The sequence below is a fragment of the Pteronotus mesoamericanus genome, unplaced genomic scaffold, assembly GCF_021234165.1.
Source record: "Pteronotus mesoamericanus isolate MK-2021 breed Mesoamerican mustached bat unplaced genomic scaffold, CSHL_Meso_final contig_130, whole genome shotgun sequence".
Taxonomy (NCBI): domain Eukaryota; kingdom Metazoa; phylum Chordata; class Mammalia; order Chiroptera; family Mormoopidae; genus Pteronotus; species Pteronotus mesoamericanus.
Genome location: NW_026555060.1, coordinates 650076 through 669623, shown reverse-complemented (window position 1 = coordinate 669623; position 19548 = coordinate 650076). Strand labels below are relative to the sequence as shown.

General features: G+C 33.0%; 1 protein-coding gene and 1 pseudogene across 1 annotated transcript; one reads left to right on the top strand and one right to left on the bottom strand.

The window, feature by feature from the left end:
* Positions 1–592: 592 nt before the first annotated feature.
* On the bottom strand, positions 593–5542 carry CSN3 (casein kappa). The gene is made up of 3 exons (XM_054589662.1): positions 5489–5542; positions 2216–2248; positions 593–1045 (listed from the first exon to the last, which is right to left on the bottom strand). The coding sequence occupies exons 1-3, from the start codon at positions 5540–5542 to the stop codon at positions 593–595; spliced, it is 540 nt and encodes a 179-aa protein (XP_054445637.1).
* Positions 5543–16240: 10698 nt separating this feature from the next.
* LOC129083724 (60S ribosomal protein L7a-like) lies at positions 16241–17446 on the top strand (annotated as a pseudogene).
* Positions 17447–19548: the final 2102 nt, after the last annotated feature.

Below are 19548 nucleotides of genomic sequence, written 5' to 3'. Positions count from 1 at the left end.
TTACATTTCTTCCATAAGTTTATCTTAAAATAAAAGAATTTTGTGGTGCTTAACAGCATCAATTCTTTCATAAATCATATCTGAAATTAAGGAATGTATGGGAAACATATTTCCTTTCACTTTATTCATATGGAAATTAGAGTGCAAGAATATTATTAAATGGTTAATATGTATTTAAACTCATATCCTGCATAAATTTTTTAAGGTAATTTATTTTTGAAATAAGGAAAATCATGAGTTCAACATAAATTGTACTCTATTATATGTGAATAGTAGTAAGATAAAAACAATAGAATCTAGGAGTGTTCCAACTGTCAAAAAAGTCTGGTAATAAAATATTTAAGTTTTCTTCATTTTGTAAAATAAGATCATTTTTCATTTTATGTTGGAACAGAATCTAGTGTATCAATGCTATGACACTATCAAATTAAAATTATAATCAACCCATTTTTCCTGTTCTCATAACAGACTTAATTTATCTATTTATACTATTTAGATGTTATAGTTGTGTCGATAAATCCATAAATTTTGTCTTTATTTTTTTTCTTTTGCTCATTTACCTGTGTTGTCTTCTTTGAGGCTTCCATAATTTTCAGACCACGGGTGAAGTAAGTGTGACTGTGGTAGCCTCAGGTGTGCTTGTGATGAATTCTGAGGAAGCTTCTGGAATCACTACAGTTGTTCGTTCAGTGGCAGGAGTAGGTGTAGGTTCAACAGCAGCAATGGTGTTGGTGTTAGGAATGACCGTTTTATCCTGAGTTTTCTTTGGGGGAATGGCAATAAGTCGTGGATGTAGGTAGGGGTGCCGGACCACAGCAGGTGGGTAGACATTTGGCAGGACTTGCCATTGAGGAATTTGGGCATGTGGTCTAACTGACACTTGTTTTGCATAATATGGCTGAGGCATATATTGGTTATTAATTGGTACAGCTGGTCTATATTGGTAGTAATTGAGCTCAGAGTGAGGAGAGCTCTTCAGAACATAAATAATTGGAACATATTTGACTGTCTTTTGATCAAACAATCTTTTGTCATTCTCACAACCCTGCAAAGAATAAATTAGCAGAATTATATTACTGTAGGGTAGAATGTAGAGATATCTTAAATCAGATTTTTTTTGAAGTAGTGTTGTAGTATTTAATGTTGAATAAGTACAATAGTAAAAGTAGTGAACCCAGCAACCATATTATTTTACAAGATATGATTTGTACACATTTCTTCCACTTAATTTTTGACAAATATTAAAAATAATATAAGTTTCAAACAAATTAGATGAGTTAATCCATAACACAAACCACATTGGCAAGAGTTTGGTATATATGAAGAGTGCTCAGTAAATGTTGAACATTATGATAAGTACAACAGCTAGAAAAATCTAGAGAGCTTTGATATGCTATACACAAACATACCACTCAGAGAGAAATATATTTTTATATAGGTATGTGTATGTATTTATGTAGTCTTACCACATATTTATAATTGTTTAAAATTTTATTTATTTAGAGATTAAGCTGAGGGGACATTTGTTTTTTTTTCCCCTAAACTAATTATAGCAGAGTAGTACAATAATATGATTTGGGAGGATTCCTGGATTTATACTTTAAATTTTTTTCAGCTTACTTTTATCCATTAAACATCATTTAGGGAATTTCCTATTTTTATTGGTTTCTGTTTTACTGATTATGTGTAGTTACCAAATATGTCTTTAGGTTTTTCCATATAAATGGAAAGAAATCAATAAAGTTACACTGCAAGCAAGCATTTCTCATAAAGAGAAACATTTAAATATATTCATTTAAACATATTTGGGAAACAAAAGGAGGAAGTAAATTCAAGTACAGGAAAATATTCAGTTGTGCTGAGAGCAGAATATTTCCCAAAGCCTTAAAAATTAGGCTGGAAAGACATTAAATTCTGCTTTTGTTTTCATTTCTTTCTCAATATTAAATTCTGAGACAATTTTCTCACATTGCTCAGTATACGTGAAAATGAAAACCCTATATGACTTAGGCTATAAAACGAAATCAAGATTTACAGATCAACATTGAGTCCAATTCATATGATGGTTTGCTGGAATTTTTACAATAATCACTAGATTATTTATGGAGTTTAAATATTTATTTAGTTTTTAGACAAAGACATTTTAATATTACTGAACTTTGCAGAAAATTATACCTGGAAGTCCATGTCTCAATCAGAAATAAAGTAAACTTACTGTTAGTTGTTCCTGGTTTTGCACCTCTGCGCCCTGGTGAGATTCAAAAAAATAATAAGAAATAAGAAGTTTTTTAAAAAAGGCAGGGTCTAGATTTTTTGTGCTTTTAAAAACTTTTATAATGAAGACAAAACATGATTTCTTTTTTATTATGGTATTGTAAAGTATTGTAAAACATTTTCAATGGTTATTTAATCTATAAGGTCTGTGAACCACTCAAAAAGTAACAGCAATTTACTAATTAAAATAATAATAATGAACCTCATGGTTAAATGGTTTTCAAAAATCCCATTGCCTAGGGAGAAATATTCAAAGTTGAAAATAATATGATGAACTGACTTTTGTGCCCACAAATTTACTTGATATTTCTTTAAGTGAAAAATATGAAAAACATACAAGGGGGAACCCCATAAAACCCAGAACTTATTTATAAAGAATTATGTATTTATTCTTACATGTTTAAACTTCCGTAACCTTCAAAAGTACTTTCCATTTGATGCAATATACCTATCGAGGTATTTTTTCCACTGCCCCAAATAGTTATTGAACTCCTCAATTTTGATGCCTTTTAGTGCTTCTGCCATATTTTCTTTCACCAATTTCACATTGGCAAAACATTTCCCTCTGAGGGCTTTTTTTAATTCAGGAAGCATTGGGTGCAAGATTGGGTAAATAGAAAGGATGGCGCATGGGGGTCATGCTGTCTTTTTGTCAAAAACTGCTGAACACTCAGCACAATGTGAGCTGGTGTGTTCGTAAATCACTCATCATGAAGTGGGCTAATGTATTGAAAGAGTCTTAAAAAAAAAATTCACTGCAGCAGAATGCAGCTTCTTACAACGAGAACCCATCTGTATACTGATGCAGAAGGGCTCCTAGAACACTCACCTAGTGGGGGAAGGCTGTATTACAAGAGGCCTGCCCTCCCGAAGATAATTCCAGCATTTTGGGTCTTTCTCCTCTTTTGTTTGGTTTGTATTAAATGTATATTTTTAAAAATAAGAAGAGCATTGAACGTCTTTTCTTTTTCTGTTCTCCAAAGATGATTTATGAGATTTATATAGATTTAAAACAATTGCCTCTAGTATAGCATCAATATATAAATGTTATACACATACTAGTGTTGTTTAAATCAAGTTTTATTTGTTTTTATGGTACTTTTCTTAACCTGTTTTTCAATGTGCGTAGAAAGCCAAGAGTGAGAAAACAATATCCATAGATGCTTATATGAGTACATACACACCTTTAAAAACTCACAAGGTTTTTATAAACTTTTGAGATTAGATCATGATGTTAAATTTTTGAAAAAATGATAGTTCTAGTTTAGAATTTGTCCCACATATCCCTTGGATTAAAAAAAAAGACTCTAGAAAACTTTTGAAAGTTGCAGGTGTAGAAAATTAGAAATTTGATAAAAATAACAAAAATCAGGTTGTATTGAGACAGAGATTTGTTTTCCTTTAAATGTTTAAACTTACTAGTTTAAAGTTTAAATAGTAATATAAATATTACAGAAATTTCTACACTTAGAAGTTCTGATCATCTAAACATCTTAATATAATATCAATCTATATCATGTATTTCTGGTATGTGTTTATTTAGTATCTTTTTTGAAGAAGTAAAATCTCATAGTATTTTTCTATATTTATCATAGTTTTCATACATATTTATAGTTGAAAAAAATAAATGATCAATGATTATGTCATGAACTGTTTATTTTTTACTCTTGTTAATCATTAGTCTTCTTTCAATAAATGTTTTATTATAAATAGATAAATTACATTTGTGTACCAGTGGCCTTTTTAAATAGTTCTTATTAATTCCTTAAGATAGTTTTTAAAAAATGTGACTTTGGGTTGAGGGTTGGGAACAAAAATTCTTCTATAGGAATTATTAAATTGTTGTACAGACATGCATCAACTTGTAATGCCACCCATAGAACATGAAATTGTACAGTTCGTCATAATTGCTAGTATAAATATTATTTGAACTATTTTTATTTTGGAAAGAACTTCATGAGCACATAAAAGATGCCATCACATTGCTATTTTAATTTGTGTTGACTTGACAACTCATAAGATCGAATGATAGAATTTGTAGATTTTTCATTCTCCTTTTGAGTTATTTGGTATAGTCCATCGGGCTTGAAACTTTTGTGAAAATGTGAGTGTCCGGAAGTTAGAGCAAGCTCCAGTAGCTCAAGAAGAGGTTGCTATATGGCAGGTAGATATGGATCTTTTCTTAATTTAAACTTTAACTTCTATCACTTAAGAAGAAAAACAAAGTTCTAAATGTGCAGGTGGCCACAATAAAATGAAATTTCAAAGAATAAATGGAAGAAAATAAATATGAATCATAATAATTCAAATTTTAAAAAAATTTGACTCCAAGAATTTATCTAATAGAGTTTAAGCTATAGGAACTTAAAAGCTAGTCTAAATTTAATAATTAATGAATGATGCAACAAAGACTAGTGCCCTCCCAAATTTTATAATCTGAGAAACGACCATATTACATCATCTCATGTTTATCTATTCTTGCTGTTGGCAAATAACTGCCTGAAATCTCTAAATGAGCATGAAAATAAAAAAGAGCAATGGTCAAAACAACAATAAAAATTAGTCAAAATATTTTAAAAAACTGTCTCTTGGTCTAATAGCTTTAATACACAATACATAATTCAAGAAAAAGACCGAAAACCATAAGGTTGCTTATGTATATGATCCCTGGGAAGAAATCAGTTAGTTGACATAATAGGAAAAGTATTACAAAAGATCCCATAATGTTTCAATGTTAAGGGTAAATGTGTCAAGATCTTTGAAACTGGTGGGAAAGCTTGAATAAGCTTCTAATCTTTTAAAGATTTGTTGCCTGAAGAGATTGGAGTCTGTAGAAGATAAGAATTTGATTTTGAAGTTTGAGATCCTGGACTGTGATTTCTTTATAGATTTTTTTAGAGTATTTTATAGTTAAAAATAATTTTTAGCATTGTTTTTCCCCTTAGAATGTATTTTCTCTATAGCATTAAGATTTTAAAGATTTTCTATACATGATAATGATTTCTTAATTCTTGGGAACTAAAAGGATAGTCAGAAGTACATTACTTTAATTTTATAACAGAAAAAAATATAAATTAATTTTAAGAAAATATATCTTGTATGCCATTATTTTATTCTATTAAGTATAACTGCATTGAGAAATTTACATAATTAGAGCCATTAAATAAAATTTCTTAAAGTATTAAGGTAAATTGATTAGATGAAATTAACTTACCAAAAATGGCAGAATTAATGCCAGGATATTCACAACTAGAAAAAAACTCTTCATAATTGCACCTAAAGATAGAAATTAAAAGCATTAAATTAAAAGGATTTCTTATTCATAATTTAGGAATGACTTAAAACAGTGTTTTTTAAGGAAATAAAAACAGATTGATGAATAGGTTTAGCCAATATGGAATTGTATTTTATCAAAAGCTCTAGGACAACCAAACTTGGAGTATAAAATTTATGATTTTAATTTTTGGCTATATTACTGAAAGTATCATTACAAGGTTAATCATCTATTTATTTCCTTACCATATATCAAGAACCTACTAGGAAAAAGGCAATGTGTCAATAGTTGAGTTTATCAGGATGATTTGGTCTTGTTAACAGGTAGTATCAATTTTAGGAGGAGAATTGCACTACACACAAATTACTGTAAGAGGTAAGAAAGTAAAAATGCCACAAAAGTGGTTTACTACAGATAAGTTTCCCATTAAGAAATCAATAAATTATGTGTTTAGGAGATAGTATTTGTTTAGGTGAGGTTGCCCATGTAGATATTAATATAATGAGGACAGAAATTTTTCAAGGAGAAAAGAAAGCCTTGGGAATATCCATGGACATTATGAATAAAGTGTTTTATGAGAAGAGAAAGATAAAGTTGGGAAGAAAGTTTAGGGCAGAAAAGGGACAGTCCCTATTTGCCAGGTTAGAGTTAGGCATGGCTTTATTAACAACAGAAACCAGGTGAGTGGTTTTGAATTAGAGAATGATGTGACTATACATTCTTTTGGAGGACTGAGTCTTAACTGAGTCTCTATCCCTACTTGTGTAACTTTGGCAAGTAATTTCCCTTGCCTGGGCCCTATCTTCCTTGCTTATAAAATGAAGGTTTAAACTAAATGATTTCTAAAATTCTATAATTCATGACTGATAAAACAGGAATATGTAAAGGGGAGGGAGGGTATTGTGAAATCACGTTTTTAGTAATTTTCTTTTCCAGTAATCATAAATGATATGATTAACTTTATTGTTTCAATGAGAAATATAGATATGACAATTGTGGCTTTGACTGAAATATTAAAAGAAATAAATTAGTCTTACCTTTTTAAACAAGTATTAGATTGTCACACCTGCCTATATGATTTTTTAAAATAAATTGTCTTTTCAGAAAGATACATATAATACTTCAAACTTTTAATATTTAAGTGCATATTATATTTGTGAAGGAAATACTAACTATATTTAGCTGTATTTTTTGCGGCTATCGATATGCTATAGTAGTACAGACTTGCATCCTATGAACTGTTACAAAGGAGGGTCACAGAGTTAAAGTCCAGGCTAGGGAAAGAGGAACACATCAGTCTGCATTGTCTCAGATTCTCAAGTAAAAAATGAGTAGGAAGGCTGTCTACCAACCTGACTTCAGAACTGCTGATAAGATATCATTGAATGGAAAAGAATTCATGTGGAATTAAACTTGAACAACCTATATCAAACTCAAGTTTCACTGAGAGGGGTGGAGTTCCTTATTAATTCCTCATTTGCCAGTTAACTTTTTTTATTAAAATATATTGATATATAACACTGTAAATTTAAGCTGTACAATACATTGATTTGACATATAATTGGCATAGTAGTAATTAGCACCTTTATCACATCATATCATTATAATTTTTATGGTTGGAATAATTAAGATCTAATATCTTAGCAAGTTTGATGACTTTAATATAGTAAATATAGATAGCAATATTGTATTATAAGCTCCAGTTAACTTTTAAGATTATAGACTAAACTATAACATTTCCATGAGCTACAGACTCCTTTTCAATTCATACGAAATTATGTAATGCACACAAACATTCTGTAAAATGATAGTGATTCCTCACTTTTTAGCATAAACAGAAATCAGAGAGATAAGATCACATTTAAGTTATCACCTAGTTAAACCTATGAGTATTTAAATTTGCCTTATCGTGAAACAGTAGAATTATTCAGTTTTTATGAGGATATGAAAGGTATGTTTTAGTAAATGTGCTGCCGAAGTGAGCACAGGTATGTTTTAAAATGATAGTTAAAACAAATAAAATTATGATACTTGGATAGAAATAAAACTTGAAATTAATTAAAGGATCCATGTGGATTATTATAACACACGCATCTTCCTGACAAGTTAGTCCTCTATATTTGTCTGTAGAGATAGGTTCATCGTCTTGAGCACCTTTTTTTTTTTTTAGAATTTACATCATCTTCAGTAGGTTAGCTAGTGTCAAACCTTGACTTTAACCCAAAGTAAAATTAAAAATAAATTTGATATTAATACCATAAAAATTTAAGATTTAGGTTAGAAACTAATGTCAAAATAATGTCAATATGTATTCAAGCTTAACAATTTAAAGCTCAAAAAAAGAAAATGTACTTCTAAAATAACTTTGGTGTTGTTATCACAAACTAGTGTGAAAACGAATCATTCTCTCTTGATGTTTCAATATAATTACCTTTCCTTGTGTCTGTTGGGTCTTGCTTGGCAGTAGGTTGAGTTGACCTCCTAACTGTAGAGAAGACTCAAGGTAAATAACTGAAGACCAATTAAAGGGCATTACTGTCTTGCATCATGCAATTTATTTTCCTCCTATGTTTTTTTTACCCAAAAGGAAGATGACAAAAAGGAAAGATTTGATGACAGCAGGGTTATCTTTGGGTCAATCTTAGTTAATGAAATGGAGAGGGGGAAAATAGAGTTGCTATTCATAAAGGTTGAAAAGAGACTATTAATACTTTTTAAAGAATTTTTATTTTTTATAAAGAGATATATAAGCATTTTAAAAAATATTAATTGCATTCTTAATCAACTAATCCCATCTGTTTGAATTTAAAACTATTGTTAAAATGAAAAACAGCTAGCCACAACAGTTTCATATTTTAAATGTTTCTTTTTAGTTTAAAAATCTGTATATCAGGCAACCCTGCATATATTATGAGCTGTAGTTGGGCTTTTTCCTTCCAGAATTACAACTATTATATTTAAATACTAGAAAAGTTACCATCTCTTACACATCCAAATGCAATTTCTTACAAGGTAAATCCAAAGTATTTTATATTAAATACTTTAGTATAAAGTAGGAACTCACTTGCATTTGAGCTGTGACATATATTTTTAAATTCATGGTATAAGCATTCAATAAATAAGCAATCAATGTGTTGATTATCAATCTTTTATGAATCAAAGTTGTTTTCAGATTTTTAAATTTTAATAGCATAGATGAATCATTTTGGATGTATAAAATTAAATTATTGAAATGGGGATAATTTTTCCATTTCAAGGACAGGCATTTCTGTCTTACATAGTATACATCATAAAACCACCAATATGGGAGATATTTTTGTAAAATACAACTTATTAAGCAATTTGCCTAGATAACTTAGAAAAGAATATTTTTTGCTTGCATTTCTCTTGGAAAAATATTAACTGTGCCTTGAATTTAGCTGTGAAGTCCTGGGTAATTGGTGTATTTACAGGAATCAATGTAGGACTGCCAGTACAAATAAGAAATAATATTAGCATTGTGGTTGTTTCTACATTCCTGTCTTTTTCTCAGAAATATTTCATGTCTTAGCAAGTTAGGAACAATGTTCAGAACCCTAGAATGTTTACCCAGTTTGTACAGATTTTCTATTTCTCAGAATAGTTGGTTTCTACTGTTCAGAGAAAGCTGTTAGCGTAATAAGATGGGCCATTCTATTCGGACTGTTTAGTCACACCCTTTTCCTGTGGTTGTGATGGTCAAATGATAGTTGGAAGGTTATGGTCTGGTCAATTTCCAAATTATGATAGTGTTCTATTCTACATGGTAATTTCTCAATCATTGATGTAGAGCTGTAGAATGAAATTGTTGTCAGTTGAATCTTCATTTTATTTACAATTACCATAGACACAGAACATCTTTTAAGACATTGTTTTAAAGGAAAATATATTTTACCTGGGAATGCTAGGAAACTTTCCCTTTACCAAAAGAAAACCATTTTTATAGTAGGATCACCCATTTACTTTAAACAGAAACCTGGCTCTCTTGGGTACTTTGCAGGGCTGGGAATTATTTTTTGTGCGCTTAAATTATTTTAGGTATTGTTCCAGGCATCAGGGATAAATTAATAACTAAACCAGGCAAAGATCCTGGCCCTGTGAAACTCAAGTCTAATTTGTTTGATTACTAGTGACATTGAGCTTAGGTATGTTCTAAGAGAGCAAAAGCATTTTGAGTGACAGCTGTTGAGCTAGGTGAATTCTGTGTTGGAGCTATTTAGATACCCTGCTGTTTTCCAAAGAAAAACAACAGTGAAATCAAAAGTCCCATGATAAAACAATCTCAAGATGTTAAGATGGTGCTGAACAAAGTCTCAAAATTTAGAATGTTTGTAGCCTGGAACTGATTCACCAACCTTGATCTAGTCACATATTCATCTTCAGTGTCATGGCCTACTATTGAAACATCCCTGGGAAGAGGGAGACCAGCAGGGATTCTCAGTTAAGCTACAGCTTCTTTTTGTTTAGATCCTGATAATCAGTGTCTATTTACATAACTATTCACACAGTGAAACTGGGTAAGAGGATATTGTGGGTTCCCACATTCACATTTCAAGCACTATGAAGTAAACATATTGTGATATGTGAAATGATGATTATTAAATCAATATACATTATTTGTAGCAATTTTTTATTATTCTGTTAACATTTCTTACATCTGGTATGTATTTAATGTCTATTTTCTCTTCTTTTGGTGGTATTCATATGCATGTTTTAATTTTTTTCCGTCTTCTTTTATTTCTCAGCTACTTCCTTAATACCAGGCTGATCTCAATACTCTATTGTGGGCTTGAAGTACAATGATGTTCATGACAATAGTTCTAACGTAAATGGCTAACATAAATTCTTGTATAATTAATTTTTAAGGCATCATAAAATTAACATTTTAGTGCAGAAATGTATATAATTTGGAAACCATTGCTATATGTAAAAATCATAGGAAAATAGCATAAAATGCTCTTACATTTTTTTAACACTAACAAAATGGATTATCATATTTTTCTCTCATAAATAATTCAGTTAAATAAACAATGCACACACTTATACAGTTTTTATTAAACACAAGTCCCTTTGAAAACTATAGTAGACAATCACATTCTCTGCTTGCAGAGAACTTGTGAAGGGATCATGCTTTCTGCTGAATGTTGATAGGGAGATCCATTTGAGGCCACGAGGAGACATTTCATACCATCTGGAGCACAGAATAAGTGTCATTATGAATTTAGCATCACCTAACATGTAAATTCACACTTCAGTAACTTTTAGGATCCCAGGGTATCTAGGTTCATTGTAAGAACAGATTGAAAACATACAAGTAATCAAGAAAACTTTTAATTTGTACAAAGCATTATTTATCTGTTATGATTCTAGGACCATTGGTAACTGTCATATTTACCCTAATAGGTCCTTCATTCATCTCATGCTACTCAAAGTAGATAGCCAGGGCAACAATGACCTTCATGTGGCCAAATCCAATGCTACTATTTACTACTTTAGTCAATCTGAGCAGCCTTTGGCGTGGTGATTGGTCTTTCTCACTTGTAATGATTTCTTCTTTTGTTTTTTCTCTCAAATTATTGGCTGCTCTTAATTTTCCTTTGGCTCCTGTTATATTCCTAAAACTCTCAACTTGGGAAAACTTCAAGGAATCTTTCTGAGTTTATTACCCTTCTACCTTTTTTTCCTCTCTATTTTGAGTTTTATTATAATTGATCTACTCCATTCATATATCTTTAAATATTATATACATTTTGTTAACTTCACTGGAGATTCAGGTATCAAATAGTTCTTTTAACATCTCTATTTTTGCGTGAAATAGACACAACAAATGTATCATGAACAAGGTAGACTATTTGATCTCCAAACATATCCTTTTCTCAACCAAGTTCTACTCTAGTTTTTTCCTCTGTAGTAAATGACAACATGATGCTCCTAGTGGCTCAAGAGAAAATCCTATGGGCTTTCTTTTGTCATCTTTTGTCTCCTTCTTCCCAAGAATTCATTAGGAAAACGATAAGCCCTATCTTAACAACACAGCCTAAATCTGCATTCATTTTTTAGTCTTATCTTTATTGCCTTGGTCAGTCCTATCCAGTAGCATCTTGCACTTGACTATCCCAATAGTTTCCTTCCTTGTATTACTAATTTTCACTCTGTCACCTGGCAGTTACCCCGCACACAGTCATTAAAATGTTATTTTCTGGACATATTACTTATATGATTATTCTCTTGCTTAAAACCTTCCGAAGCACTTAGCATAAATTTCAAATATTTTATCAGTGCCTATTAGTTTCTGTATAACTTAGTCTCTCCTCATTCCTCTTACCTTGTCTTCTACTGCAGTTTCTCTCCCTATCTGCAGATTCAATAGCCTTTCCCAAATTAAGAACTTTTCACTTTTGTTCATAGTTTGTGAAATGTTCTTACCCCAGTTATTCTCATTAGTGTCTCATTTATATTATTCAGGTTTCAGCTTGAATGTTTTCTTCTTAGAGGCTCTTTCTCTGGCATCTTATCTAAATATTCATTTTTTTCCTTCATCACTTTTTATTTTTCATAATATACCAAAATATGCAATGATTGTTAAAACTTATATGGGTTCATTTACCATTCTTATTCTTCTTCCACTAGAAGATGTGTTTTTCAGTGCATACACCTAAGTCGGGCACATATTAGAAAGAAATGGTTTATTTTTTTTTGCAAAAATGTTTAATTATCTGAATTATTTAAATTGCAAATTCTTGCTTCACCCTACATTATGAAGTCCTAATTTTTAGGGAACAGATGTCCCTAGAAATCTGCATGGTTAATAAGCACCTAAATAATTATTTACATGGAAGAGGGTTTAGAAATCATTACTTTCTTCTGGATGAAGTCAGAATCTAGTCATGAAGAATTAAGGGAAACTGGCATATTGTCTCTCCTAGAATTTATTCCACTGAAAGCTGATATATGTAAATAAGAGATGTGTTTTTTGGAATTGACTTTTCTGTGGGAGCATTAGAACTAACTTCCCCTCAACTGTCAGGGAAGCTGAGCTCTAGCTGAGCACTTGTAGAGATTGTGGCTAGATTTCAATGTGATTTTATTTTATTCCCCTATGAAAATCTTGGGTAGTTGAGAGAAATTAGGGTTTTTTTTAGCTACTGGAGGGAGGGGCACATCAATTGTCAATGCCTCGCATTGTTCTATTGACATTAACTACACCTTCAGCTACCTTGGATTGACCCAGCTTTGGCCAGAAGTTTCAAATCTGCCTGGATATTACTGAATTGGCAAGGAATTTTGAGAAAATACTCTCTCCCATATCTTACCCATTTACAAATAAATATCAGCTCATCAGAGGATATCTGCTGTATCTATAAAAAATGAACAGAAATGTATGTACTGAACAAAAATATTACTAAAATATTTATTATCTTCCCTCTGTTTCTAAGGTCAGAAATTACTCCTAAGGTTAAAAGAATTTCATATATTCATTAGGAATAGATTTTAAATTATTTGATTCCCATTTTTGCTCTAATTTACTTTGCCCAATGAAGCTAAATGTCATTAAAAAAATCAACTTGAGTACAGAGCTTCCTGTCCAGTAAACATCTGTTGAACCACTAGTCTGTGCTTACCTAATTGTCAATAACATATTTATCCATTAAGATGCAGCTCAAAGTCAACTGTGGGGCCTTTTCTATTTGTGTAGGCAGAACTTGTTTCCTCTCTGGTTTAAAAACAATTAACAACTCTGTAAATGCTTTATTGGAGCACTTATTTATTGAAACCACACACACGTTTATCTCCCCTCACCAGATTATAATATTTTTAAAGGTAAAAGAAAAATCATTTGTCCAGATCCCTAGATTTTAGCACAATGCTTGGCACAAAATAAGTATATATATTTTTGGAGAATGAATAAAATGTGAAAGATTATATGGAAGCCATGTTAATCTTCTCCCAAAGGAACTAACAGAATAGTAGAGATGAATTTAACGCTCTGTTTACTTTTCCATAGAAATCTTTGTCAACAATTAGTGGGGCTTAATGACTTTATAACTGATTATATTTTAAAATAGTTTAGTGTATTCCAGGACACACTAATTTTATCATCTGTTTTAGATGGGGATCATTTATTGTCAGTTTAATTTGGGAAATGTTGTTAAGTAAAATGATTCATTAAACTGGCATTCTCAAGAATTTTATCATACATATGTACATATACTATAAATTTCAAATGGCTATTTGAGGATAAATATTTATTTTGGGGGTCCTTTGGTGAAAATAATGCCTCAAGAAACACACTTTGGGAAGCATGCTTTTGTGTGGGTCTTATCCCCATGAACCATTTGATTACAAAAGAAAATGGAGCTTTGGTCGTTTGGTTTGTTGAGAAACCGTCCCACCACTTACAACCACCAAAGGTGTCAGGACCAAGAATGATGTCTCCCAAATCCAGTGGAGGGATAGCTGATTAATTTTAATAGAATATATTTGCTTCGCAAATCTAGTGATTAAAAGTTATTGACAGTGTCTTCTTTTCCCCCCCCCAAAGTTACAATGACATAATTTGAGGTGAATAAAAGTTCTAATATGAGAGTTAAAGACATATATCAAAGACTTCAGGACACACGCACACAGAGGAAAGACAATAAATTATAGAGCTGGTCCCCCCAAAGTTAGAGTTGCCAAGGTTTGCCTTTGGCTACTTTTCATGCTCTGATTTCCTACTTTCTTTATGCCTCTTCCCCTAGGTCTCCCATTACTTCCTTTCCTCAGTCATGCAGTGACCTCTAATCTGTCAGCTGTCAGGTTGAGAAATGCTCCCTATAAAATCACTTTATCAAATTATATTGAGGACAGTTTGATCCTCTTGCTGTCCCTCCCATAATTTTAACTGGGATCACTGACTTTGATACCAAAGAATGGATATTTATTCTTTGAGAAACCTCTAATCCATGGAAATGGCCCAGGGGGACAGCAGTTAATTTCAGGTGCAAAGCAGGCCAAAGGCTCCTTAGGCCGACCTTGATTCGCAGCCAGCTTACGGTCAGGGCAGAGGTTCCCTCATTGACGCTAAGGGTCTCAGCTTTGAACAATTTAAACTTAGGTGGAGAAATGTAATCTTTGTTCAAAGAGAATTTTTATAATTTCCTGATAATTTATATGTATGGACAAAGGCTGCCATTGTGACACAATGGAAGGCTCATTGTGCAATCTTGTTGGATGACTTTTGTAATATACCACAAGACAGTTTATTTTCATCACCACCTGCTCCCTTTTCCTCCTTCAGGGTTTTGTTTCTAGAGTGTTTATTATGGGATTTATGGGAACTGATGATCAGGACAATTTGTCCCTCAATAAAATTCACAAAGCTTTTGCTATGTGTGTTTACTTTATATGAAAGAGAAAATATATTTGTGAAAGTAAAAGCCTTTTTTCAAAAGCTGGCACAAATGTTAAATCTTTAAGACACAAATATATATATATATATATATGACAATGCTCACATTGTCCTAGAACAAATAATTTTATTCACAACTTGACATTTATGGGTCCTACAATTTCAATAGCAGAGTATGGGTGCTAATGTTGTAACTGAGTAAGAAGGAACTGTTACCATTTAAATACTGATTTTAAGAAGTTTTTATTTTCTCTCATGAAAAGAAATCTTTTTAATAACTTATACATTGATATGTCAGTGACATGAAAAAAATAGTTTTTTGAAAATTTTACTATATATTTCATTTATCAAATATTCACTGAGTACCTTCTGCTCTGCTAAGTACTGGGGAATCATTATATTATTGTGATATTCCAGGAACTTACAGTCTCCTCAAGAAAGATATAGAAATATAAATGAATTATTTATTAGAAGGTAAAATGTAATAAGATTCATACATAAGTAAAAAACAAAATGCTGTGGGAAAGGGTAAAAGAGGTGAGTGACTCCTTGTGTTTGGAGAGATAGGAGAAAGTGTCTCGTGAAAATTATAATATTAGATTTGGGCTTTGAAAGATAAATTGGATTTACACACTAAAACACAGGAACGGACATTCAGTGAAGAGCGAAGGCACAGCTGTGTGAGAGCGAAGGCCTGTTATGGGAGCGGCACTTGCCTGGCGTGACAGCAGGGCTGTTAGGGAGGCTGGGCTGGTGGCAGGGGAATTTGAAAAGAACTTCAAGATTAGAATGTAGAAGACCCTGAATGCCATGCAGAAGGAAATGGATTTTATATTGTAGGCGATAAGAAGCCTTCCAAGGCATTGGAGCACGTTAGAAACACAAGTTTTAGAAGATCGCACTGGTGGCAGTGTGGCAGAAAGATCAACAGAGGAGGAGGTGGGTGGCTGTTTCCTTTTTTAGCATTGGTTTGATTTTTTCCTCCTAAAATAAAGTGAAAACAGATGGAGTTAACTAGTCTTTGGCACTGCCATCACACAGCCCTGGACTCAGAATTTGTTTATCTAGTGAACAGCTAAAACAAAGGCATAGGCATTGGAACAGCCTGGTTTTGTATTTCTTTTCTGCCACATACTAGATCTATGATTGGGTAGGTCCACAGGGCTTTCATGATCTTCAGTTTCCCCACCTTGAAATGTGATTACTGTACAAAGATTAAGTACAGATTTGATGATATAATGACTCAAAGAAAGGACTTTGGCTCTCTCCTCCCTCCACCCAAGATGCCAAAGGAAAAGAAGGCTAACGGGAAGACGGTGACAGCCTTTGCTGTTGTGAGGAAGCAAGAGGCCAAGAGGGTGGTAAATCCGCTGTTTGAGACAAAGCCTAAAAATTTCCCATTGGACAAGACATTCAGCCCAAAAGGGACCTCCCCCACTTTGTCAAATGTCTCCACTACATTTGGCTGCAGGGGCAAAGTGCAATCTCTATAAGCGTCTGAAAGTGCCTCCTGCCATTAACCAGTTCACCAAAGTCTTGGACACCAAACAGCTATGCAGCTACTAAAGTTGGCCCATAAGTACCAAATGAAGACAAAGCAAGAGAAGAGGGGGAGATTGCTGGCCTGGGCTGCTGGCAAAGGGGATGCCACCACCAGGATGCCGCCTGTTCTTCTAGCAGGGGTTAACATTGTCACCACCCTGATGGAGAACAAGATGGCCTGGCTGGTAGTGATGGCACCTTGTAGGGTAAGTGGAGACGGTCTGGCTTCCTCACCCAGATGTTTGGGTAACTAGAGGGAGCAGCTTCTCACAACCTTGAAGGAGTCTGATAAAGCAGTGTTCTCAGAACCTTGAGGCTGGGTGCGATAAACTGCCTTGCAGCCTTGAGTGGGCTCACATGCGCAGCTTATGCTAGGTTACCTCACTTTTTGGCTTGAAGCCTGCTTTGTTTGTGCTAGTACTTAAGGAGGTAGGGACTTCTCACAGAGAGAGAAAGAGAGACAGAGAGAGGGAGTTAGGCCCTGGCAGAGACACAGGGTTGTAGTCTGTGTGACTCTTCCGAATAAAGGCATGTTAAGCATCCCCACGGCTCCACACATCTTATTCCATTTACCTGAGTCTTGAGTGGAGCTACCCAGCCTAGGGAGGCTGCAACACACACATGATGTGGATCCCATCAAGCTGGTTGTCTTCCTGTCCACCCTGTGCCAGGAGATGGGGTTTCCCTACTGTATCATAAAGGGGAAGGCCAGGCTGGGGCATCTAGTCTATAGGAAGACCTGTACCACCATTGCCTTCACACAGGTTAACTCAGAAGACAAAGGAGTGCTGGCTAAGCTGGTGGAAGCTCTCTGGGCCAATTACAACGAGGGAGATGATGAGACCTGCTACCACTAAGGAGGCAATGTCCTCAGTCCAAAGTTGTAGCTTGGCATTGCCAAGCTAGAAAAGGTCAAAGCTAAGGAAATGGCTATCAGGCTGGGCTAAGTGTACACTGTTGAGTTTTCTGTACATAAAGGTAATAAAAATTCCCCTTTGGAAAACAAAACACAACCAACCAAAAAAAAAAAAAGAAAAGAAAAGAAAAAAAAAAAGGACTTTCTAACCTATCAGGATGATAAAAATGCTGTTTTTAGTATCTCACCCATTATCAGCTTTTTGAAGTTGGAGATAGTACTTGATTGCTTTTGAGGTCCTTTACCAATGCATCAAGCTTAATACCCTACTGTGACTAAATTATAGATTTAATTGAGCTATTGAGAGTCAATTACTCATATTCTTTTGAATTCAATTAAATCAACCCCTGGCTCTATTAATACAATCAGCGCAACTACAGAGCATGAGCAGCTGAATATACTGTAAGCAAGGTATTTCCAGGGCTGATTGATTTTGGTTACCTTCATTCCCCATACTTTCCTTAGAGTGTTTATTTATCAAGAAGGATATATTAAAACTTGTTTATAATTAATTTTGTATTACTACTGGTAACACATTTAGAAAATAGGAAACCACAATCTTCTTTTTTATGTTCACAAAATAGGACCACTAAAAATTTGATGAGAGAATACTTGTATGTAATTTTATTTGTATTTATTTTTCTTTTATTAACAGGATTAATGATTCTTCAGAGTGGCTCACATTCCATTTTAATGACCTGAAATAAATGACAGACATACAATTATTAATCCTAATGGGTCATTTGTTTGTGAACTTGTAAATTTTTTGCTTTTTAATTACTAATATTGGCTCAAAAGTACATCTAATTTAAGAACTGGGAAACTTTCTGCTCAAGAAGACTGAGTAAATACAAGTAGGGAGACAGAGGCCTTTAGCAGTAGGTATTAAATGATTTTTTTCTAGAAGTTAGGAAACATAATAGTTCTTTTGGTCTTAATGTAATCTTTAATGTATCTTTCATATAGTCTACTTCCCCTCAATGCATCTGGTAGTTGACAGGCCATCGACTTTGTTTATGATATGGTAAGATGACAGGGATCCATACTACAAATGGAACATTCAGCCTTTAAGATATTTATAATAGAATGACTCATAATAGACTTAGTGACTTATAATAGAATCATAAACTAGGTTTGGGGTTTTATTAATAATTAGAAAAATACATGATTTTCTATGGAATAGGTAGAAGCCAAGTTTAGATCCTAGATCCACATGTTCACCTATTATGATCTCCACTTTGCTTAAAATTTTGCCTTCTTTAGCTTTCTGATTCAGCCCCAAAATATCTATATGGTGATGATAGTAGAAAAATGATAAAAAATATTTGTAAAAATGTTTTAATAAGAAAGCATTTGTTTCTATTACGTCACAGCAAATGAGGGATTTAAAGTGCTATGTTGATATGATCATGGAAGGACATGTGTATGTATCTCTGAGACCCTAACAATCTCTATCAGAGAAAAAGATTGAAACAAATTATAAATTAGAATGCCTAAGTGAAAACATCATAAATTTTTTTTTCATGGAACGATGCATTCCAATCTACAGACAACAAACTTAAAAAAACCAAACACATGCTTTGTCCTCTGTATACTTACCACCTATTTCCATCTTAAATTGCACTGGGACTTTTCATTCTTGTTTACTGTCCACTAATAGGTGTAGGGTCAGGTCTAGGTATCGGAGTAAGAAAGAAACAATATCTTAACCATGGATATCGTTGATAGAAGAATCGTGGAAATTGGCCAAATGGTGGAAATTGGCCAAATGGTGGATATTGGCCAAATGGTGGATATTGGCCAAATGGTGGATATTGGTAAGGAGGCACATAAAACTGTGAAGGTGATTCATTGCTCACACTGAGCTGTTGGGGGAAAAAAAAAAAGAAATTAAAGAGGTTGTTTTACTCTTTACAAGGAAAGATATAAAATAGTCTTTTAACATGGGTGTCTTCATCTTTAAGTAAAAGGCTTTAGAAACTCTAAAATCACTTACCTTTTCTATGTGTACTAAAAACAAGGATCTGATTAATTTACATCATTTTAGAAAATTTTAGGAAATTTCGTAGAGATAACTATGTTTTTGTATCTTTCTACTCATAGCCAAATTTTTCCGATAATTACTTCTATAAT

Coding starts and splice junctions, on each gene's coding strand:
- CSN3 (XM_054589662.1), bottom strand. CDS start 5,542: ATGAAGAGTTTTTTTCTAGTTGTGAATATCCTGGCATTAATTCTGCCA. Junction 2,249..5,488: donor CATTAATTCTGCCATTTTTG/GTAAGTTAATTT, acceptor GAATCTCACCAG/GGCGCAGAGGTGCAAAACCA. Junction 1,046..2,215: donor AAAACCAGGAACAACTAACA/GTAAGTTTACTT, acceptor TATTCTTTGCAG/GGTTGTGAGAATGACAAAAG.